This window comes from Sminthopsis crassicaudata, chromosome 2 (assembly GCF_048593235.1).
Source record: "Sminthopsis crassicaudata isolate SCR6 chromosome 2, ASM4859323v1, whole genome shotgun sequence".
NCBI lineage: Eukaryota > Metazoa > Chordata > Mammalia > Dasyuromorphia > Dasyuridae > Sminthopsis > Sminthopsis crassicaudata.
This window is the reverse complement of record NC_133618.1, coordinates 575,156,397-575,181,952: the sequence shown is the minus strand read 5'-3', so window position 1 is coordinate 575,181,952 and position 25,556 is coordinate 575,156,397. Positions and strand designations below refer to the sequence as shown.

The 25,556-nt window shown below is 36.5% G+C and overlaps 1 protein-coding gene across 4 annotated transcripts in view; it reads left to right on the top strand.

The window, feature by feature from the left end:
* The window catches only part of PDE8A (phosphodiesterase 8A), a 246,475-nt gene that overhangs the window by 198,183 nt on the left and 22,736 nt on the right, over positions 1–25,556 (top strand). For all 4 annotated transcript variants that reach the window (XM_074295300.1, XM_074295299.1, XM_074295301.1 and 1 more), the window contains 4 exons: positions 12,685–12,733; positions 13,005–13,140; positions 18,094–18,292; positions 24,608–24,825. In XM_074295300.1, the coding sequence (XP_074151401.1) occupies positions 12,685–12,733; positions 13,005–13,140; positions 18,094–18,292; positions 24,608–24,825 (602 nt within the window). The remainder of the gene's footprint in view (positions 1–12,684; positions 12,734–13,004; positions 13,141–18,093; positions 18,293–24,607; positions 24,826–25,556) is intronic.

The following is a 25,556-nucleotide window of genomic DNA, read 5'->3' as shown; positions in this document are numbered from 1 at the left end:
ATTGCTGAGACTAGCAAAGTTATTCACAGCCAATCATCCCACAACAACGTCATTACTTTGTACAAAATCCATTTCATTTTGCAGGAGGTCATGTAGGACTTTCAAGATTTTTCTGAGAACATCCTGCTCCTCATTTCCCATAGAACAATAGTATTCCATCACAATCACATATAACAACTTATTCAGCTATTCCTCAACCAATGGGCACACCTTCAATGTCTAACTCTTTGTCCTGAGAAAAGAGCTGCTATAAATATTTTTGTATAAATATGTCCCTTTCCCTTTTTAAAAAAATTTAATCTCTTTTGGGATACTTGCTTAGCAGTGGAATTGCTATATCAAAAGGGCAAGCTTGATTTTATAGCCCTTTTGAGCACAGTTCTAAACTGCCCCACAGAATGACTGAATCAGTTTACAATTCTACCAACAATTCATCAATGTTTGATTTTTCCCACATTCTCTCCAAAATTTGTCATCCTCCCCTTCTGGTGTAATCAACCAAGTTGTATCTCAGATTATCTCAACTTGCATCTCTCCAATTAATAATGAGTTAAAGTATCTTTTTCATAAGGCTATATATAACTCAATTAGTCCCTCTGAAAACTGTTCATACCCTTTTATTGTTTATCAATTGAGAAATGATTATTTTTATAAATTTGACTCAGTTCCCCATATATTTGAGAAATAAGGCTTTCATCAAAGAAACTTGCTTCAAAATTCTTTTCACAATTACTATTGCTAATTGTATTTCCCTTCATTTATTCTATTCCTTTTGTCCTTTCACCCTATCCCTCCTTAAAAGTATTTTGCTTCTGATCACCCTCTCCCCTAATATGCCCTCCCTTCTATCACCCTCCCCCTTCTCATATCCTTTTACCCTCTTACTTTCCTACACAGTAAAATAGATTGCTATATCCATATTGAGTGTATGTTATTTCTTCTTTGAGCCAATTCTGATAAGTTCACACACTCTCTTTCCCTTCTCCTTTACCCTCCACCATAAAAGCTTTTTCTTGCTTCTTTTATGGCAGATAATTTATACCATTCCAATTCTCCCTTTCCCTTTCTCCAAATACATTCCTTTCTCACCCCTTAATTTTATTTTTTAGATATTATCCCTTCATATTCAACTCATATTCGTGTCCTCTCTCTACATATACTCCTTCTAACTTCCCTAATAATGAGAAAGTTCTTATGGATTACAAGTGTCATTCTCCTATGGGGTAATATAAACAGATTAACCTTATTAAGTCCTTTATGATGATCATTTCCTGATTACCCCCTTATGCTTCTTCTGAAACCTGAATTTGATAGTCAGATTTTCTATTCCTCTCTGCTCTTTTCATCATGAATATTTGAAAGTCCTCTATTTTGTTGAATTTCCACTTTTCCCCATAAAAGATTATACTCAATTTTGCTGGGTAGGTGATTCTTGATTGTAATTTTAGCTCCACTGCTCTCTGTAATATCATATTCCAAGCCCTCCAATCCTTTAATGTAGAAGTTGCTAAATATTGTTGCTATCTTGACTCTGGCTCCACTATACTTGAATTGTTTCTTTCTGGATGTTTGCAACATTTTCTCTTCAACTTGGGAATTCTGGAATTTGGTTATAATATTCCTGGGAGTTTCCAGCAAATTCTTTCAATTTCTACTTTACCTTCCAGTTTTAGAATATCAGAACAATTCTTGTTGATAATTTCTTGCAGGATTATGTCAAGGTGCTTTATTTTGAACATGGCTTTCAAGCAGACCAATAATTTTTTAATTCTCTCTTCCAGATAGCTCTATTTTCAAAGTCAGTTATATAGAAAAATAAGTTATTTCACATTGTTTTCTATTTTTCATTCTTTTGGTTTTGTTTTATTGTTTCTTGATTTCTCATAAAGTCTTTAGTTTCTATTTCCTCAAATCTAATTTTCAAGGAATTATTTTCCTCACTAAGCTTTTGTCAATTTTGCTTTTTAAAGCATTCATCTCATTACCTTTTTGTACTTCTTTTGCATTGCTCTCATTTCTCTTTCTAATTTTTCCTCTATCTTACTTGGTTTTCAGTATCCATTTTGAACTCTTCCATGACCTGAGATCAATTCTTAATTTTTCTTGGAAGCTTTGATTTTTTAATCTTCTTCTGAGTGTGTGTTTTGATCTTGCTTGTCACTATAATAATGTTCTATGGTCAGAATCTTTTTCTGATGTTTGCTCCTTTCCTCAGCTTATTACTTGGTTTTCAACTCTTTGTTAAAGTAGGACTCTGTTTTCAGGGTGGAGGATGTATTGTCTGAAGCCTTAGGGGTTTTACAATTGTTCTTAGAGATTCTTCTAGAGATCTGTAAATTTTCAGTTCTTCCAAAGCGGTATGATCCAAGGAAAAGTGTGTTTACAACTATGGCCCATGCTCTAGTCTGTGAGTGACCACAAGCACTTTTGGTTTTTTTTGCATTGGAACGGTGAGGATGATCCCTGCTTCGCTGTGCTCTAAGATCTAGAGTATTAGTGTTCCTTCTTTCCCTGGGATTGTGAGCCAGGACTGCATGCAGGATCTGAGAATGGGCAAAGCTAGCAAAGAGACCCCCTGTAATCTCCTTCTGACCAGTTGTTCTTGATTCCCTCAGTCCTAGGCAGAGACCTCTGGAAGTTATCACCACTGCTCCTACTATTTCTACTGCCCCTGCTACTGCCAATTTAGTGGTTTCCAAGGACCGTTACTGGTTTGGTTTCCCAAGGCCCTCTCTCCCTAATGAGACAAACTTTTCCTGACAATCTTCCAAGTTGTCATTTGTGTCTGCAGGCCAAAAGGTCCCATTGCTGCCACTGGTTCAGAGGCACCAAGGCCCTCTCTTGGTTTGCTGGGGCCTGGGAATGGACTTCACTGAAACACTCTGATGCAATAGCCCTTTCTTGCTGACCTTCTAAGTTGTCTTTGGCTGGAAATTTGTCTGACCCTGTCTTTTTGTGATTCTGATGCTTTAAAATTTTACAAGAGTCATTTTTAATTTTTTTAATTTAGAGTCATTATTTAAAGGTATTACAGGATTTGGGGGGAGACTTAGGGGAGTCCCTGTCTTACCTCACCTTCTTGGCTCTACCCCTATAATAGCCCTTTTGACAGTCTCCTTCGGAATAGATCTAATTTATATCACTGTATTAGTAGGACCAGTCAGAATTTCAAAGGGCATCAAAAACAATGTAAGTATACATAAGATTACATTAACATCTCCCTCCATGAATTCTTTGGGAATTGAGGTTTTTTTGTTTGTTTGTTTGTTTTGTTTTAATAAAATTTGTATGTTTAAAACAGTGATTCATCATTCCTGGGAGGCAGGATTTGTACAGCAGGATCACCTGCCTCTGTGACCTTATACCACACAAATCCTGTAGCACATGGTCACCATATGAATGACTACAGTGGAGAGAAAAGAGGGCAGAAAAGTCCTCAGTCTGTCTGCTCTGCTTCTAACTTTTGTTTTCTGTTCCATTCCCTCATTCCTTGGTGGAACTCCTCCTCTAGCTTCAATCACCCAGTAGCTCACTGTTCTGTAACCCCTTTCTGCATTAATTAAAACAGGAAAAGAGCCAGCATGGCATTGTAGGTTGAATGGTAGATAGGACTCAGGAAGACTAGGGTTCACATCCTGCCATTGATCCTGACTAGCTGGGTAACCTTGAACCATCCTTTGCTCCACCCCTTTGGAACGTCCCCACCCCCATCTGAAACTAGCTTTCCTTATCTGTACAACTGTAGGATCTTAGAGGGTGTGGTGAGGATTAAATGAGATCATGGTAGAAAGAGTGTTAAGTTTAGAATGTCATATAAATGTCAGTTATGATGATGGCACCATTTATATTTATTGACTGATTAACTAATTAATTTCAGACATTAGCAGAGTGAAATTTCAATGAGTTAACCTCAGCCAGGCATCTGCATTTAAAGCACTTTATTTCTAATTATGGGATTAAAAGCTTTATCCCCTGGGAAAGTAGTTTCAGGCCCTGGCAAATCAGGTCAAATAAGACTTGAAGGGCTTCTTGGAGGAAAGTCAAGAGAGGAATGTAACACACTATATTACAGCTATTGCCAAGGATAACTCTAAAGATAAACCTGGTTTAGGTCTTTTAGGGTATAGAAAAAAAAAAAAAGATCAGTGATTTATATGCCCCATCAATCCCCTTTCCCCATGAGGAGACAAGCTATATATGTATAGAGAAAAAGAGAGATAGTACAGTCAGTGCTCCTTTTATAGATGGTTGTCTTCATCTACATCTTTGAAAGACATGTATATTGCCTCCCAGTGATATGGATACACCTTCTTCTATATTTTTCCCTTGCCCATACCCCTCTTCTCCCTCTCTAAACACAGAAAAAGTCTTTCTTCCTTATTACCTTATTCAACTCCCTTAACCTTTCCCTCTGATTCAGTCAATAATAAATGGATAAGCATTTATTAATCACCTAATATATGCCAGGCACTGTGGTAAGTGCTGAGGCAACAAAGAAAGGCAAAACAAATAAAAAATATCAGTCCTGGTTTTAAAGGCAATCATTGTCTAAAATGAGGGAGATCATATACAAAATATTGTGTTGTTGTGAACACATTATGAGATAAATTTGAAATAATATCAGAAGAAAGGCACTAAGAGTAAAAAAGGACTGGGAAAGGCTCCTTTAAGAACTTGAGAATTTAGCTGAGACTTGAAGGAAGTCAGGGAAGCCAGGAAGTATAGATGAGTTCAGAAAGAGTTCCAGGAATGAGAAAGAGCTAATACAAATGCCTGGAATTGAGAGATGGAGTGTTTTGTACAAAGAACAACAAAGAAACCAGTGTCATTGGATCACCCTGGACTTGTAGAAGAGGGTAAACATAAGAAGAAGAAACCTTAAAGGTTAGGAAGGAAGAAAGTTATGAAGAGATTTAAAAGCAAAATATTATTTAATTTGATCCTGGAGATAATGCGTCACTGGAGTTTATTTAGTGGGGTGATAAAATCAGATCTGCACTTTAGGAAGACTAGTCACCCAGGCTTCCAACCACCCAGACAAAATGTCATCCTTGACTCTTCGCTCTCACCTTCCTCCAAATTCAATTAACCAGATGACAAATCCTATCATTTCTACTTTTTTGTAACATCTCTCATACATGCCCTCTTCTTTCCTCTTACACTGAGACCACCCTAATGCAGTCTCTCATGACTTTACACCTGAACTATTAAAATAGCCTGTTGGCTGATCTTCCTATCTCCCAAGTTTTTCCACACTCCAGTCTATTCTCTACTCAGGCATCTTCTTCCTAAAAAATTCCTTAAAGAAATCTGAGAAGGAGCAATTAGGAAAGAGAAGCAGAAGAGAGCTGTACCCCAAAAACCTAGAGAGACAAGAGTATCAAGGAGAAGAGGGTGATCTGTAGGGTCAGAGACTACATAGAGACTAAAAAGGATGAGTACTAAGAAAAGGCCATTGGATTTATCAATTAAGAAATCATTGGTAATTTTGAAGAGAGCAGTTTAGTTGATGAGTTTGGCAGTCATGATGAGTTTGGCAGCCAGACTTCAGAGATTTAAGAAGAAAGTGAGGGACAAAGAACTAAAGGCATGTAGACAGCCTTCATAGAGTTTCCCATGAAAGGAAGAAAAGATATAAGAGAGAGGTAGCAGATCATGTCAGGGTTTTTTGAATATAGAGGAGACATGAGTGTATTTGTAAGTAATAAAGGAACAGCCAGTAGACAGGAAGAAATGGAAGATAAGCAAAAGTGTGAGATGATAGGATAAACTGTGGGTGAACAGGTGAAAAGGGATCACCTTTGCTGATAGCAAGAGGAGAGCTAGCAGTAAAGGAGAAGACAGTGGAAAAAGATCTCTAAGTGCTGTTGTGCCTTCATGATTTCAGGATTGGGGATCTTACTTTTAACAATGTTTAATGAATTTATATCTTAACTCCATTTGTCTCACATTCTTGATTAGGGATTATGACATTTTCATGCCCCTTATATTATCTCTTCCTCTGATGAAATTTTAGACAAAGTATGTGTATATAAATGCACAACAATTTTCCTCATAAATGAAGATATACCTGTAGAATTGCTTGAAATTATAAATCTAGAGCTAGAAGGGCCCTTAGAAGCCATCTTGTCCCTCCTATTTTTCAGGTAAGGCAACTGAGGCCTGGGGAGGTGTATTTACTTGCCCAAATTCACATAGGCAATGATCATGAGAGGTAGGATTTGAACACAGTTTCTTTGACTCAAGAGTCAATGCTTTTTCCGTGGGGTCAATGCTGTTCTAGTTCCAGAATCGCAGATTTGTCAATGGGGTTGCTCCCTCCACCAGTGCCTACTACAGTATCCATATGTTTTCACAGATGGTAGTTGTGTGTTGCTATAGTTGAAAAAATTCATCAAGCTGTAGAGGACTGCTTAATCACTTCATTATAGTAACAGCCTCAATAATATAGCTTCTATTTCTACAGAGCCCTTTCCTATCCATCTTCTTCTTACAACAATCTTGAGAAGAGATGTAGTGCTTCTTTACTGAGTATGCTTGCAATTGGGTTAACAGATGGGACAATTTTGCACTTACTCATTTGCAATACAGATAACTGGGACTGGTTGGGAATGTCGCCTGTGAACATGGACTTGAGAAAAGGCATCCTTTTCCTATAAAGAGACTTGAGCTCCTTGACATGGAGCCATTATCAGCCAAACTGTTTAGCCACAGCTTTAATTATTAGAGCTACCCAGGATTGTTTATTCTGATTGCATTTATCAAGGGAAAATGATGATTTGAGAGTAGTAGATTGGGATTAGAAGACCTAAATTTGAATCCTGGCTCTTTTACTTACTGCCTGTGGGGCACAGTGCTTTCTTTCTGTGTTTTCTCAACAACAATCCTATAAGATAGATGCTATTATTATCCCCATTTTACAGATGAGGAAACTGTGGTTAAAAGAGGTTCAGTGATTTGCTCAAGCTCATACCATGAAGTGAATGTTTGAGACAGTATTTGAACTCCAGTCTTCTTGAGTCCAAGCCAAGCATTCTATCCATTATGTCCTTTAGCTGCCTCTTTCAACCTCAGTCTCCTTGTCTGTAAAATGGAGTAGGACTAGATGGCTTCTGAGGTCTCTATTAGCTCTCGAGTTATGGTTCTATGACTAAAAATCAGGTTTCCTGATTCTACATGCTGTGTTCTTTAGATTGCATGATCCTACTTTCCCTCAGTGAGAACCTGGCCAATGACACTTCTGCTTCAGATCTCACTTTCCGCTAAGATGCTAACAGGTACTAATGGGTTCACAAGTATATTTACATTTAACATCCTCCATTCTTATGAAACCATGTTCACAGCTACCTACTCATAACTGCAATGATAATAACACACATTTATATAGCTCATTATCCTTTATAAGAAATTATAGCCATTAAACTCAATTGATTATCTCAACAACCTGGTGATGTAGACACTGCATGTATTCCATTTTATAGATAAGAAAATTCTTATCTCATTTGATTTTTGCAACAACTCCTTTGTGTACATAATTTAAGAAGTATTGTCCCCATTTTATAGATGAGAAACAGGTTTGATGTCTTGGTGAAGATCACATAACTACTAGGTAACAAAATCACATGTGGACCTCGGTTCAAGGGTCAAAGCATTATCTTCAGAGATTGACAGTGTTACTGAAATGAGTTACTATCTCAGGGCTCATATTTCTTAGCCTTACCCCCAATTTGAAGTCATACTAAGAGCAGGGATTAGGTCAGGGGCCCCAAGTCTGATCACCAAAGGAGAAATAGAAAGAAAGAAACCAGGTGGATCATTATAATGTATTGTTTCAGTGTAGCTGAAGGTAACTGTTCTGAGCTCATAGAAGCATTTAAAAGGGGGTTTACAGATGAACCAATAGATTTTGTAGTTGGGTTTTTGTGTATGTGTATGTGTGTGTGTGTGTGTGTGTGTGTGTGTGTGTGTGTGTGTGTGTTAAGTTTTGATAACTATATCTCAAAGTAATCGGTCTCCTTTGTAATCCTATATATTTTATTTTATACACTTAAAAACACTATTCCAAAAAAGCTCCACAAGCTCAAGGCTGTCCAGTAGGGACTATGGCCCTCAAATGGTTAGAACCCTCCAACTTTATCTATATCTCTAATTGCCCAAACAACAAAAATGAGTATCTGAGGAATATGGCAATTTTCCCACACTCATACAGAAGCTAAACTAGGATTCAAATTCAGAATCCCTGGCTCTAAATTCAATGATCTTTCTACTATGCTACATTGATCTGGGTATTCAGATTTTAGGATACCCTCAATTTAAGCACCTATAACCCTCTTTACATCCACTGAATGCAGTCGTCTTCTCAAGAATACTCTCATAAATGTTCCAAATGTATATAATCCCATTGACATATAGTTAATATATGCTAATGCATAAACAATCCTTTATAATGAATCATATTAACATATACAGATGTGATTAATCATGCTAATTAATCAATATAAGAGTAATCCACGTGAATTCACAGATAGACCTTTTTCTTTCCCAGAAAAATCAAGAAAACATATCTATCCTTGAATGGATAGTTTTATGTAGCCATATAGAGCCCATAGTGAAATAGCTACAGTAATTTGTAGCCACAGGCTACAAAGAAAATCACAGAGTTGGAAGACACCTTCATGGACATCTAATCCCTTTCAATTTCCTCTATGCCTGACAAGGAGTTATCTGGCTTCTGCTCGAAGATCTCCAGTAAGGGAAATCTAGTATTTCCCAAGGCAGCCCATTCCATTGAGGCCTGCCCCCAGTTGTTAGAAATTATTTTTTTAAACCAAGCTTAACTTTTTCATTCTTAAATTACCACCCATTTGCTCCTAATCATGTCCTCTGGAATCAAATAAAACAAATCTAATCCATCTTTCATGAGAAACCGTTTCACATCCTTGAAGATATCTATGATTTCTTCCCCATCTCCTTCAAGCCTTCTCTAGGCCAGTGGGTCAAATTCAAATAGAAACCCAGTAACACAATCAGTGGATAAGGATCCCAGCAGACCACATGATGACTTAGTTTTAAAATGTGATATTATCTATATTTTAATTTATCTTTATTTGTTCTGTTAAATAATCTCTAATTAAATTATAATCTGATTCAAGGCCACTGGATACATTTGACACCTCTTCTCCAGGCTAAACATGCCTATTTCCTTTGATTAATCTTCACATGGCATGAACTAAAGGCCCTCCAATATTATGGTAATAGTTCAATGCCTGGCCCATAATAGGTACTTAATAAATGCCACAAGACTGAGTGAAATATCAGAAAGTTAAAATGAATAGAAATAGGCATTTTATAAAATGAGCACATTAGTAAAACAAGTGCCCACAAATAAAATTTTAGACATTAGTTATGTACTTCAAGTTAGATATATGAAACAGTATCCCATAGGTTACATTTAAAAATAAGAAAATGGGAAATTATTTGATATGTTGAATTTTCAAATAATTATTAACATTTACATAGCTCCTTGAGATTTGTAAAGTGTTTTGCATATATTATCTAATTTGGTTCTCACAACAAACCCTGTGAGGCAGGTGCTCTTATTATCCTAAGTCATAGAATAATAACAATAATACTTGTTCTATATACCACTCAGGATCATTGTGAAGATTAAAGAGATAACAGATATGGAAGTGCTTTGTAAATTGTCAAGTGGTATTGAATGGTATTGAATACCATTGAATGGTATTGAACAATGTTATCATTATTATCATTCAAGAAACATTTAATTTTGTAATTAAAATGGATTAACTAAGCTCAACTAAAACTTTTGGGGTTTTTTATAAAGCCTTTGCTTGATCTGTGAATAAATTAGTAAGCTACAATTACCAAGCATCTAATGTACTCAGCATGCTGTATTTAGCATGTCAAGAGTTATACAAGAAAGGGCCAATGAAGTTGAAGAGATGTCCTACAGTAAGACAATAGCCTCACTTACCATTTCAGAAAAGTCCCAATTAACAGGACATAGAGATCATGAAACAGGAATTACAGGCACTGCCTTTTTTACTTTTTTAAGTTCCAGAGATTCAGGCAGGAGTTTTAAAAATCCTATTTATCCTACAGGTGCAAAAACACAACCAAGCTAAAAATATCTCCACTGGTCATTTGTTCACCTGCCTAGAGATGGCACTATTACTTTAAGAAAGAAGGCTCATTCCTCACAAAAACAAAACAAAACAAAACAAAACAAAACAAAAAAAAACTGAATTGGATTTATCCAAGTTAACCATCTAGAAATGAGGGCCTTTTGGATAGAAAATGATGAAAAGAAGGCTTTTAGATCTGTGAGGAGCCTTAGAAGGTATTGCTGCTAAGTCATTTCCAAATCTTCATGACCTCATTTTGGGGGATTTTCTTGGCAAAGATACCAGAGAGGTTTTCCATTTCCTTCTCCAGCTCATTTTACAAATGAGGAAACAGAGACAAACAAGCTAAGCAACTTGTCCAGGAACACAAGGAGGCTAAATTTGAACTAAGGGAATTGAGTCTTCGTACTCCAAACCCAGGGCTCTCTCCACTACAGCACCCAGCTTGCCCTTTGAGGATAGTTGTTGTCTAATTTATCCTGAGAATTCACAGTTCTGAATCCTCCCAGACCCCTTTCCATTCTATTTAGTAAAGTAGGAGGGAAGTCACTTGTTGAGGAAAAGGCTAAGGTGGAGTTGAGAATTTGAAGAGAGGAAAAAAGTTTTTTGTGTTTTTTTTTAAATGTGATTTTTAAAATCAATAAAAGGGGCAGGTAGGTGGTACAATGGATAGAGCACCACCCTGAAATCAGGAGGATCTGAGTTCAAATGTGGCCTCAGACACTTAATACTTCCTAGCTGTATGACCCTGGGCAAGTCACTTAACCCCAATTGCCTCAGGGGGAAAAAAAGAAAAGAAAGCAAAAAAAAAAAAAAAAAAGAATGAAACACAAAGAGTTCATTTGATCAACATACACAGATAACTGTCCTTTGATTTGAATTCAGGTCCTTTGACTTCAGATCCAGCATCTCTTTCCATCTTTACTTCTGCCATTCCTTTGTCTTTTATAGCCAATCAGAAATAAAACACTTCAGTCCTTCGTTCAAAATGTCTCTCAGGTTTTTTCCTCCTCATCACCATTACTAACAGTTTGGTCCAGGACTCATAGTTTAACTGAATGATAATAAAAACCTCCCAAGTTTATTTTATCTGTTCCATGTGATTCCTCCTATCATAGTCAGATTAATAGTCCTTTTATCATCAAACTCTATTACTTAAGATCTTATGGTGATTTGGTATATTGAATACCTCCTTTAAAACTTCATAATGGCATAAAAATGACCCTGAAATTTTAATGTCTGTGACATTGGAACATGGGCTGTAGCTGGTCTTACAAAGCCAGAAAGGTCTTAATTGGGGGATCATATGTGAACTGGGTATCTTCAACCCAAGGGTTTGTCTATCCAGATTCAGTGACATTCATCATGAGAAGTTCGAAAACAAGTGTTGAAATATGTTGCCCATAGCAATTCAGGGAATTACATGGTTTAGTAGAAAAGCCATTGAGTCTGGGATCACAGGACCCAGGTTTAGAACCAACCTCAGATGCTTACAACTTATGTGATACCAAACAAGTCATTTAACTTCTTTGGGTCTTGGTTTCCTGAGTCTTTGGGAGGTGAGGGGTAGGATTGGACTAGATGGTCCTTGAGATTTCTTTCTACATGGATAATCATAGACATTGTGTTTTGCAGAGATAAGTGGAATACCCTTATCAATCATTATAAGTACAAATCTTTGGAAATCCTGAAATCAGAAACATCAAGGCTAAATCCTATGACATCTTCTACAAACTGGCTTAGCTCTAATCCACCTTATCTCTTCATCACCACCTATACCTTTCATTCCCCTCAGGCTAAGTTTTTCCTAGAAGCATTGGGGCACAATATTTAGAGGGCTAGATTTCAAGTCAATTAGAGCAGGGTTAAAAGGCCTCTCAAATGCTGTCTTTATGACTGGGCATAATTCTTTTCACCTCTCAGCCTCAGGTTGATGATGTGAGGCTAACAATCCCAAACATCATAACCTTCCTGCATAATCGTAAGACTCAAAAGATTGTTTGCTTTGCAAACTTTAAAGATGTGTAAAAATGGTAGGATGCTTAGCATCTATCCAAATGCATATCTCCATATCTTTGTTCAGGACCATCCTCATTCCCAGAATGGCCAGGCCTAGCTCTAAATCTAGCTAAAGTCTTTTCATTCTTTAAGTCCAACCTTGCCTACATCAGTGCTCATGGCTCTTTTCCCTTCCTTAATCCCAGTGCTACTGCCTATTGTCTATCCATAGCCCCAGTGCAATACTGCACAGAGCCCTCTCTCACCTTGCTCTCCATTCTTTTTTGATATATATACCCTTAGGTCAGGGTCTGAGCCTTCCATCCCTATTGTGGGTCACCCAGTTGCAGGCACATCACTAAACTAGTGTACACTAGAGGCACCAGCTGTTGACTAAGTAAGTGAGCTACCTCTTCCTTACCTTCTGAGAAATAAGATTGGGGATAATCAGCCCAGCCTGGATGTGTGATTTCAAAAAGAATGTTTCTAATAGTTTTCCTTTTTTTTTTTTTTTTTTTTCATTTTGCCCTATTTTTAACAGGATGGTTTAAGAAGGTTGTCAGGAAATGAATACATTTTTTCATCAAAACGTAAGTTGTCCTTTTTTTTCCAGTTGTATGTGCCATGGCAATATGACATTGAAAAATAGCTTTGTTCAAATAAAAATTCATAAATGATGTTTTTTTTCTCATTTCTTATTTCCTAGAAGATTGTCGGCATATAAAAGTTACTGGTGTTTTTTTTTTTTAAATTTCTGAAATAAATCTTTTTGGTTCTATAAAAGAAATGAAGTGTTAAGAAACATTTCAACAAGGACAGACTGCTAATTTTCTTTCTATCCTGAAATATATTCATTTGCAGAACTTCATCCGGTTCCAACCAATTTAACTTCTCCTATATCCCTCAATGACATCCCACCACGGATAGCAGAGGCCATGGAAAATGAAGAGTATTGGGACTTTAACATTTTTGAACTGGAGGCTGCCACTCACAAAAGGTGAGTAACCCTCAATTCTTATAATACAATAAATCACCTCCTATGTGCAGAGAATTAAGGAAGATAAGAAATTGAGATGAAATAAAAACTGACACTTAAATAGCACTTTAAATTTGGCAAAATACTCTTCACTACCGACATTATTTCACTGGAATTTCACAAGAACTCTATGGGATAAGTAACTATAAATATTATTGCCATTTTACAAATGAAAAAAACTAAGGATTCAAAATGATTTGCCCATTTTTACACAACTAAGAAGTGTCAGAGATGAGATTTGAAATCATTCTTGAGTCTTAAAAGGCTAAGGCTTGAATCTTTGACATAGCTATAAAAGCCAGCCCTTATGGATCCCAGATTTTGATACCTGCTTCTGACCAGCAAAGAAGCAAGGAAGATGCTAAGGAGTATAGTGAATATAACTCTAAATTTAGAGTCAAGAACTAAATTCAAATCTAGCCTCAGATACTTACTAGTGAGTCATTTAACTTATGTTCATCCTCAATATCATCATTTAGAATTGGAAATAATAATATATACTTTCAGGTTTATTACACAGCTCAAATGAAATAATATTAGGCATTTTGCAAACTGTTAAAGCACTCTACAAATGTTAGTAGTTGTTATAACTGAATCAATCACATGTTGATGCTGAATATCTATTTCCTACTTTGGTTAAGTAAACTTCAATTTGTTATCTTGTAGATATCTATGAGTGTCTTATTTCATTCTAATCATAACATTAAAGCACAGGCCTGGACTGAATTAGACCTGGTTTAGATTGCAGGGCCATGATGTGGGAGAATGATGTTAACAAAGGCACTTATCACTAGAACCTCTCACAATCCTGTCTCCCCAGTTCTGTGCCCTCCACACCATTGGTGGTTCTTGGAAGGTAACAGAAGGTGAGTCAAGGTTTGATACAGTTTTGTATTGTTATGTTTTGCAATATGGCCCTTTCCAAAATAAGTCTGGTGGAGCTTAAGATTATGAATTCAGCAAAAAGATCAGAGTACAGCCCAGGACCCAACATTCCCTCCTTTAAAATAATAGCTCAAATCAAATTTTGGAGTGGCAGAGCCAACAAAAGGGTCAAGGGAAAAACTTATGCATCATGAGTCACCTTAGGAGGGCCACAAGAGAGACCTGTAATGTCAGAGTTGGCACAGGCCCAGTGTGGCACAGGAACACCTGCAGAGGACCTTGAAGGTGGCAGCCCTTGTTTCAGAATCTTTCAACCCAAAGGGAGGAAAGGAGTTTGACTATTGGTCAGAGATTACAAAGAATCCTTTGTTGGCACTGGGTACAGCTTGAGGTGATTGCCCCTCTATGCCCCATAAGCATTTACAGGGCAGAGAGGAGCCTTTGTAATTGATCGTAAGGAAACAAGGGCCCTGACCACAGTTTTAAGGCCAAGAGGAGTAGCAGTACTTGGAGCTGCAGGAGACCAGGTAAAGACCAGAATACAGATGAGAAGAACACAATATTACAAAATACTACCACCTTGGAAGCAGAAAAAGCTCTGAAACAAATATCTCTGAAAACAGCAGCACTAAAAAAGCCTGAAGTTAGGCAACCTCCCCACCCCCAGTTGTGCAGGGTTCAACTTTCACATGAAGTTCAAAGTGAAGAAATAGGCTGGGAAAGTGAGCAGAAAACCGTAAAAAGAAGATGACTATAAAAAGCTACCTAAGTGGTAGGGAAGACCAAGATGTAAACTTTTTTAAAAAGACAATAAAGTAAAAACAGCTACAAATAAAGCTTCAAAGAAAAATGCTAATTGAAGAGGAGGCCCCAAGAATTCCTGGAAAAGTTAAAGAGATAAGAGTGATGGAAGAAAAATTGGGAAAATAACTGAAAATTATGCAAGAAAATTCTGAAAAGTGAATTAATAGCTTGGTAAAAAAAAAAAAAACATATGTGGACAAAAATAACACTTTAAAAAAACAAAATTAACATAACAATAAAAGAAACCAAAAAATTCACTAGAGAAAATACCTCTTTTAAGAGCAGAATAGACCAAATGGAAAGGGAGATACAAAAATTCACAGACAAAACCAACTCCTTAAAAAGCAGATTTGGCTAAATAAAGAAGTATAAGAGCTCACTGAAGAAAATAATTCCTTAAAAATTAGAAGCATATGATCCCATGAGATGTCAAGAAATAATAAAACAAAGTCAAAAATGAAAAAGCAGAAGTAAATGTGAAATATCTTCTTGGAAAAACAACTTTCTTAGAAAATAGAGGAGAAATGATTTAAGAATTATTGGACTACCTGAAAGCCATGATCAAAGAGACTAGATATCATATTCCAAGAAATTATAAAGGAAAGCTGCCCCAGTGTCTTACAGCTAGAGTAAAAATAGAAATTGAAAGAATCCACCAAACCCTTCCTGAAAGGGATCCCAAAATGAAAACTCCCAGAAACATTATAGCCAAATTCCAGAGATCCCAGATGAAGGAAAAAATATAGGAAGCAGCCAGAAAGAAACAATTCAAATATTGTGAAGCCACAGTCAGGATCACACATGATTTAGTATCTTCCATGTTAAAGGAGAGAGAGTTTATAATATGACATTATGAAAGGACAAAGAAGTAGGAATATAATGAAGAATCACTTACCCAGCCAAACTGAGTATAATCCTTCAGGGGAAAAACTAGTATTTAATGAAATAGAAGATTTCCAAGCATTCTTGATGAAAAGACTAAAACTATATAGAAAATATGACATTCAAGCAGAAGACTCAAGCATAATAAAGTAAACATGAAAGAGTAAGCATAAGGAACTAAATAAAATCAAACTGTTTATATTCCCATATGGAAAGATGATACCGTAATTCCTAAGAACTTTGTCATTACTCGAGTAATTAAAAGGCAGTATAAATCAATTATGTTGGGATGATTTTTTTTAAATGTAGGAATAAGAAAGAGGGATGTACTAGAAGAAGGGAAAAAGAGACAGAATGGAAACATTTTCTCTCATTAAAGGGGCATGCAAGGAAGAGCTTGTACAATGAAGAGGATAAAAAGGGGATGATTTAACCTCACATAAGAATTGGTTCAAAAAGAGAATATATATATATATATATATATAGGCATACTCAGTTAGGTATAGAAATCTATCTTACCTAATAGGAGGGGAAGAGAATATGAGATGTAGGCAGGTGGGTGTGTGATAAAAGAGAAAGTGGATTAAAAAATGAATTTTGTTTGAGAAACAAAATAAACTTTTGAGAAGAGACAGGATAAAAAGAGAGAGAAAAAGACAAACAGAAAAAATAGAATGGAGTGAAATATACAGTAATCATAATTATGAATGCAAATGGGAAAAGATTATTCATAAAACAGAAGTAGATAACAAAATGGATTAGAAATTAGAATCCACCATTACATAATTGAAACAGAAACATACAAAGTTAAAATAAAGGAATCTTTTAGGCTTCAGCTAAAGTTTAAAAAGGCAGGGGTAGCGATCATGATCTCAGATAAAACAAAAGCAAAACAAACAAACCGCTAGCGCACGTGTGTGTGTGTGTGTGTGTGTGTGTGTGTGTGTATAGCTGGATCATCTTTATAAAACTAAGAGCCATTCCCCAATTGATAAAGGTCAAGTGAAGTTTTCAGAAGACAAAAATCAAAGCTATCTATAGTCATATGGAGAAAAATGTTCTAAATCACTATTGATTAGGGAAAGACAAATTTAAACAAATCTGTGGTACCACCTCATACCTATCAGAAATGGCAAATGCTGGAGGGAATGAGGTACATTAATGAATTTTTGATGGAATAGTCCATCATAGTAGAAAATCTGGAGTTATGCTCAAAGGCCATAGAACTTTTTATACCCTTTGATCTGGCAATATTTTACTAGGTTTGTATCCCAAACAGCTCAAAAAGGATTATATATACAAAAATATTTAGAGTAGGGTTTTTTGTTTTGTTTTGTTTTTGGTAGTGGTAAAGAATTGGAACTTGAGGAACTTCCACTAAGGAATGGCTAAACAAGTTGTGGCATATAATTATAATAGAGTACTATTTGATATAAGAAATTATGCAGGAGGGGGTATCTAGACTGACTCCAAAGTCAGGAGGTTCTGAGTTAATTCCAATTTCAGACACTTAATATTTACTAATAATCACTTAGTCCCATTTACCTCAAGAAAAGAAAAAGAAATAAGGAGGTGGTTTTAGAAAAACATGATAAGACATATCAATTGATGCAAAGTGAAATGAATTGTGCACAATAATAGCAGTGTTGTAGTACTGATCAACTATTAAAAAAACTTGACTCCTCTGATCAATACAATGATCCAAGACAATTCCAAAAGACTCATGATGAAAAATGCTATCAGGGAAATTCAGAGTGCAAATTGAAGTGTCATTTTCTTGCTTTATTTTTTTCTTTGTTTTGTGATATAGCCAATATGAAAATATGCTTTGCATGATTTCACATATAATCGATATCTTTTTTTTTTTTTTTTGCCTTCTCAATAGGGGAAGAATAGGAGGGAGAGGGGGAGAGGATTTGAAAATCAAAATTTTAAAAGAAAAGAATGTTTAAAAATTCATTTTTAAAAGATAAGGATCAAGAAAGGATTTTTTAAATCAATCAACAAATATTTTAAAATTATATGCCAGGTCCTGGGACTACAAAAACAAGAATGTAACAATTGCTATTGTCACTGAGCTTACATTCTCATTCTCTGTATACAGCAGGCATTTGGCAAATATTTGTTGAAATGCACTGAGCTGTTGTGTGGACCACTTTGGTGCTAACTTCTTTTAAATCTCCAGAAACACTTAGACCAAGCATGAATGATGTTTGTGAAGGAGGGCCCCTCCTCGTGAGGGCGGCTCCTGGCTCACTTGGGAGCCTCCGTGATGCTCACAAACCTCCTTTGTCCTCCGGGCCTGGCTCCGAGTCTCAGGGTTGTGAATGTTTTTCTCCGTAGGCCGTTAATTTATCTTGGTCTCAAGATTTTTGCTCGCTTTGGAATCTGTGAATTCCTAAACTGCTCCGAGGCCACACTAAGGTCTTGGTTGCAAATCATCGAAGCCAACTACCACGCGTCCAACTCCTACCACAACTCTACCCACTCTGCGGATGTACTTCACGCCACTGCCTACTTCCTGGCTAAGGAAAGAGTCAAGGTAAGGCCCCTTTGGGGCTAGACACATTCATCCAAACGCGGAGGGAGGAGGGCCAGACGGTTAGGGCCCCACGGGCCTGGCCGGAGGAGCAAAAAGGTGATGATCCCAGCGCTGTAAGGGAGCGACATCATCCCGGCTTAGATGGATAAAGTCATTTATCCGAGTAAGTTTAAATCCCTCTTTCTAGTTAGTTACTAGGTCTATAACCTGAGCCTCAGGTGATTTCTCTCTATGGATGATTGAAGCTAGATGGATGAAAAACCCGAGTTCAAATGTGGCCTCTGGTAGTTACTAGCTGAGTGACTGTGAACAAGTCATTTCGCCTTTGTTTGCCTGTTTCTTCAACTGTATAGTGGGGGTGGTAATACCACCCACCTAGCCGAGCTTTGGTGAAGATCAAAGGAGATGCTACGCATAAAAAGCACTTAGCGTGCCTGGCACTAAATAAAGTTTTTTCCCCCTTCTCCTGTGCTAAGTCATAGAGCTAAAAATACAAAAGGGCAATTCTTGCCCTCAGAGAGCTTGCATTTTACTTAGGACTCAAAAAGACATCAGTAGGTGATAGACTGGTTAGGGTTCCCACATCTGGATTCCACATCTAGAAAATCATAGCTCTATGATATATGGGTATATGAAATAAGAAGGTTGAAATAGTGCACTCCAAATGCCCTTCCCAATTCTGGCATTCTATGAAATAGTGAAACTGGTCATAGTGGCTGTTAATGATTCCCTGATGGCTAGATGCTTTTTATTCTTTAACAAAACTGTATTTTGTATTTGTATTTTAAAATTTCTGTCACTATTGTTTTCATTTCACCTTCATCTTCAAATGCAGCTCTCCTTTCTTCCCTGCCCAGAGAGTTATCCTTTGTAGCTGATAATAAAAAAGAAAGAAGGGGGTGGGAAGTGAAGCATTTCAGCAAAACTAATCAACACATCACTGATTCTGACAGTTCACACCTGGTTAATTCAGAACCTATTTTTCTTTTCTTTTCTTTTTCCCCTGTCTTGGTCCCTTGTGTTTTTAATTAGGAAGTAAGCTTTATTATTAAAAGTTAGTTCTTTTATAACTTGCTTTCAACATTCAGAACCTGCACCTGAGGAGGGATAAAGCATACAGAGGTAGGTAGGGAGGAGCCAGACAGCTGGGGGGGGGAAGGGAGGAGCCAGACAGCTGGGGGGAAGGGAGGAGGTGGAATGTGTATCAGTTCACCCCCACTGGTTGCTACAAGTAATAATCTTCAGTTCTTGGTGCAATAACAGGCTTTTCCCAAAATGTTCCTACCCATTTAAGCCATCCATATTCACTTTGAAGGTCCAGTCTGCTGAAAGGGAAAAAGCCATTGCTTTTTTGCTTTTTAATCTTTATTTAGGAATCCAAAAGGGGAAAAAAAAAAAAAAAGCTTCAGTGCCATTGCTTTCAGAATCAGACTTATTCTTCCATCACCCCCAAACCCCATGTGAATTTTTAAAAATGTATTTCTCTCTAAAGAAATTGATCTTGGCAATGAGAGTTTTTTACTTCCTGGTCATACTCAAATGGCTTCACATTTAGATCATAGATTCACAAAATGTTAGTATGGGGAGGAAACTTTGAGATCATCTTTAAGCTGAAAGATTTAAAAAAATATTTACACAACAATAAAAGTATCCTACTTTTTGGCATAATTTCTCCTCCATTACCCCACAATTTTTTTTCCCTAAAAGTAGAGAGGAGGAATTCTGTGAACATGTGGATTTTGATATACTACAATCATTTTTACTTGGCATCATGGGATCAGTCCTTGAGATTCTTGCCTACATTTATTGAAAAACCCAGTTCCACAGTAAACAGTAGTTAGGTTAATTGGAATTCCAGTCTTATCACATTAACCTACTATGCCTCAGAGAAACACAGAAATCTGCTTTAAGTGGGACTTCAAGAAACAGAGAAAAAGAGAAGAAAATAGTTTTTGGCTGAATTCAGGAAGGTGTTGACATTTCAGATTTCCTTTCCTTTCCCATTGTCTTCTTTGGAGTTTCCAGTGTCTTCCATTTGAAGATACCTCTTTGGGGTAGGGGGGGAAGCAAAGGAAGTTGGATTGGAGAATTATTTGGAGAAAACATGTTTTTTAAATTTTCTTCTCAAAACAGGAACAGGAAAATACATAGATAAATATTGTGGTTTCACTCCGTTTGCCTACTTAGTATAGAAATAAAGACCTTGGTTCATAAGGAATTTTCTAGCATTTCTATTTTTAGGATGGGAAAGAAATAGGAATAGAAAATGTTAAGATGTAAAATATTGCCTGCTGTGACCATTCCATTTGAGGCTTGAGTTATATACCGCCCTCCCCCCACCCCATCCCCAGCCCTGTCCTAAGCTAGACCTTGAACTGAATTGAAATAATCAAGTCCTATGTGCGTGGGCCAGCACACCCTGGGAACTTTCATTTTACTTTGAGTTCCTATTCCGAATAAGACCAAGATAATAAATGTGCTGAGACACAGAAGAAAATTAACTTCCTACCCAAGGCAAATTTTCTTATCTTTGATAATATTTCTTAGTATTATATACTTAATACAAGTATTTCTTAGTATTTCTGATACTGTAAAATGATACTTTATGTTCTTTTTACATTGTGTCCACTGACCTGGTATAAATTGAACTCCATCTGATTCTAAAAGTGAAAGAAGCCACTCACTAGCAACTGAGCATTCCACTTGTTCAGTGGGCAGAGGAGAGGAGGGATACCTTGATCTTGAACTACTGGCTTTTAATCAACTGTTTGTCATATTAGTAAAATAACTTGACATAGTGGACTTGGAGTCAGGAAAATCTGCATTCAAATTCTACTTTGAAGCCTAACTTACATGTGTGACCAGAGGAAGTTATCTCTCTGATTGTTTTCCATCTGTAAAATGGCCATAATAATTATAATACAAATCCCGCAGAGGCTCAAATTTTTGAGATAATATATATAACACATTTATATATTTTAAATGCTCTATTAATGCCAATTATATACAAGATATATGCATGGATAATTTTACAGCACAGACAATTGCCAAGCCTTTTGTTCCAATTTTTCCCCTCCTTCCCTCCATTCCCCCTCACCCATATGGCAGGTTGACCAATACATGTTATATATGTTAAAGTATAAATTAAATACAATATGTATATACATGTCCAAACAGTTATTTTGCTGTACAAAAACAATCGGACTTAGAAATAGTGTACAGTTAGCCTGTGAAGGAAATAAAAAATGCAGGGGGACAAAAATAGAAGGATTAGGAATTCTATGTAATGGTTCATAGTCATCTCCCAGAGTTCTTTTCACTGGGTGTAAGTGGTTCAGTTCATTACTGCTCTTTGGAACTGATTTGGTTCATCTCATTGTTGAAGATGGCTATGTCCATGAGAATTGATCATCATATAGTATTGTTGTTGAAGTATATAATGATCTCCTGGTTCTGCTCATTTCATTCAGCATCAGTTCATGTAAGTCTCTCCAAACCTTTCTGAAATCATCCTGTTAGTCATTTCTTACAGAACAATAATATTCCATAATATTCATATACACAATTCATTCAGCCATTCTCCAATTGATGGGCATCCACTCAATTTCCAGTTCCTGGCCACTACAAGAGGAATGCCAATTAACTTTTGTTATTCATTGCTATCAAACCTCAGAAAATGCCAAGTCCTAGACAAGAACAAACTTTTAAAAATGTCACCCTTAATGCAGAATAAAGAATTTTTCTAAGAAGTTCAATTTTCAAATTTCATATTCTCATCTTAGAATCATGCCCTCTTAGAACTGACCTGGACCTTAGAAATGATTTAGCCCATCCCTCCCCCAACTGCTGCTTTCCAGTTGAGGACGCTCAACTCTCTAAACAATATAAAATTAATAAGGTGTAATGCCAGAACTAAACTAGAATCCCTAAGTCCATCATTCTTTTCACCCAATTTTAAATTCTTCAAAGTTTTGGATGGGTGTTTATCGTCCCAAGGAAACATAACACCTAAAAGCCATTCAGAACTAAAGCCAACTGAAAATTATACCTTGGATCAGGCTATCAAGAAGAAGAGCAGAGGGGTTTGATTTTTCCAGTTAGGAAAGAAGGTTAGAGCAAATTGTGCTATCAATGAGATCTGGGCACCCATAAGCAGTAAAGATAGAAAGGATTACGATGGAGATAGTTTCAGTTTGTTTTCTTCATCTTTATCCCCAATTGAAACTTCAAACTAGTACAGCACATCCAAAGATTAATAATGTAACCTGTTTCATACCACTCTCCTGCTCTGTCCAAAACTGAAAACATTTTGGATTGAGCCCCAAGATTTTATAAGAGTGGCTGTTAGCCTAGACATTACTCTGTATGAAAAAAATGCTGGATTGGATGCTTTTCTCACAATGAAGGGTCACTTTAGCTTAACACAGCAGGCTTGAAAGCTCAGGGAATTTTTTATAAATGGTAAAAAATGGTGGCTTTATCCCTGATTGCCTTCTATGAACTTACAGTGTGATGTTCTTATGAAAAATGAATTCTTCCACCAAGAACAAAGGGGGGGAAATGATATTTCTTAGCTGGTTTATTGATCCATCAAAGGCTAATAGTGTTTAAAAAAATAACCCTGAAGAACTTAATTTATAATAAATTCTTTACAATCTCAGGGAGAGAGCTGCCTCCATCAACTGAAGTTTCACTATGCCATTTAATTGAGAATGAAAAGAATGAAAGATTTCTTAGTGTGTACCAACTGACTGCTTACTGATGGAATGTCAGCTGGAATCTAGAGTGCTGAAAGGAGGCATAGATGCAAAGCTGATCATTCCACATTTTTCTTACTTCTTGTCAAGTTTGACTTGAAAGTTTAGATTTTGATGTGTGGGAGTCAAATAGCAGATTCAGATTTATGGTTATCACTTAGTCTGTTATTGCCCAGTGTTATTGTAGACAAGGTTTATAATTGGGACTCGGAAACTTGGATTTTATCGTGTAGTATTACATTTTCACAAGAAACCCCCATATATATCATCCTAAAAACACTGGTAATAATGTATTATATTACATTTCGTTCTGTCAAGCAAATTGTCTAAATGATTTATTTAGCTCCTTCACCAATTGATTGACAGCTGCTTCATTTCTAGTTCTTAGATACCAAAAAAACTGGAGTACTAAAGTGGCCAGTCATCTAGGGCAGTTTTCTTATCCCTAAATCATCCAAGCAGCCTACAGCAAGATTTTTTTTTTTGATTACTTAAAAATTACTGATTTGTTTTGTTTTTCTATAAGCTTCATTTTCAAATACTCTCTCCTTCCAACAAGCTTTCCATTATAATAAATAATAAAACAAAAAAGTGGAAGGGGGATCAAATTTCACAGTAAATTCAATATCATATGTGCATAATCTCCCACCTCTGTATTTTTCTTTTATTTTTTTCTGGGCCTAGTCCTGGTCATTCTAATGACACAGCATTTAGTTTCAGTTTTCATTCTTTCCATTTATTTATATTTTTAGTTATTGTTGTAGTTTTGTTGAGATTCAAAAAGAGACCCTAAGAAGTTGGGGTCGCAAACCAGTGTCAAGAAGCGTCTCAAAAAAAATTACAGGCTTGAACCCAACTCCAAGTCAAGGCACAAAGTTCATTATAATTGTAACACCAATTGAAGCAGGCTAAGTTCCAAAAGAATTTAGCAAAGAACATGGAGCAAGGAGACAAATTTATACAGTTCTTCTTGTCACTAATTTTATGACCTAGAGGTAGAGCTGAAGAGTGGTCTATTCATTATTGTCTCAGGAATTTGGTTATCAATGACCACCAGATTATCTACCAAATTCAGCTATATTTGTAGGACTAAGTACTATAGTATTCCTTAGACTAGAAGACTTTAGGATCAATAACAGACTGATTGTTACAACAAAAATGGTCTAAGGTCGGGAGACCTCATCATTGCTGTTTCCCCTAGAAGAAATACCATCAGTTTGTCTTTTTGATTCTGCTAACTTTGTATGCATCTTCCCATGCTTCTCACTATTTGTCATGATTATAATTTTTTACAGTCAATAATATTCCTTTACATCTTATCACAATTCATTTAATCACTGAAGTTGATTGATATATATGTGCTTAGTTTCTAATACTTCCCTAACACTCACACTTTGTCTCTGTTCTCTCTCTTACACACACACCCACACACACCCACTGATATGATTATCTTGATCTCTCCTCGGAGCATATACCTCTCACACTGGAACTTTAGTCAAAAGGCACAGATACTTTAGTCACGAAATAACTTGATTTTTTAATATCTTTTTTCCCCCAGCAAACTTTAGACCCAATTGATGAAGTTGCTGCCCTCATTGCTGCCACTGTCCATGATGTGGATCACCCTGGAAGAACAAACTCGTTTCTGTGCAATGCAGGGAGTGAGCTGGCAATTTTATATAATGATACTGCCGTGCTGGAGAGCCACCATGCAGCCCTAGCTTTCCAGCTCACTATTCGAGATGAAAAATGCAATATATTTAAAAATATGGAAAGGTAAAGCCCAAGTGTTGATGCATTTCATATCTTTTGGCTTTTAAATGCTTATTGTATTTAATCACTGGTGATAATGCCATTGTGGTCATAGTTAACTTTTTCTACTCAATTGTGGAATATTTAGGAGTTCCTTGAGGCTTCTCTATGCCTAGGATTGATGTTTATAAGTCTAGATTTCTAGTAAGAATCAGAAAAAATAAGAGGACACTTACCTTGACTCTCTTGCAACCTTAAATTCTCTTACTGCATCAACTCTAGGTCTGCATTTTCAAGCATATTCCCCTGAGGTATGTGAGACCTGCCAGAGGGGAAAATATTCTTCCTTAGCTGAATGCTTGGGTATGAATCCTTTCTATGTACCATCTTGTGTGGAATAAACTTGATATATTTGTCTTGCTAACTTGATGCTTGAAAGACAAGTGAACATCTTTAGGAAAGAGGAATTAATCATATTCAGGAGTAGCTAGGATAGAGAACCAGGCCTGGAGTCAGGAGGATGTGAGTTCAAATGTGACCATAGAGGGTTACTAGATGTGTGACCTTGGGCAAGTCACTTAACTCTGATATTAGATTGATATAGTCCCATAGAAACTAATGGGATAAACAAAGAAAAAGCTATAAAACAAGATTTCTTAAGCTGGGATCCATGAATCTGGTTATTACTTTTTAAAAAACTATTTCATAACTATATTTTAATATAACTCTTTCTGCAATATGTGTGTCATGTTTTA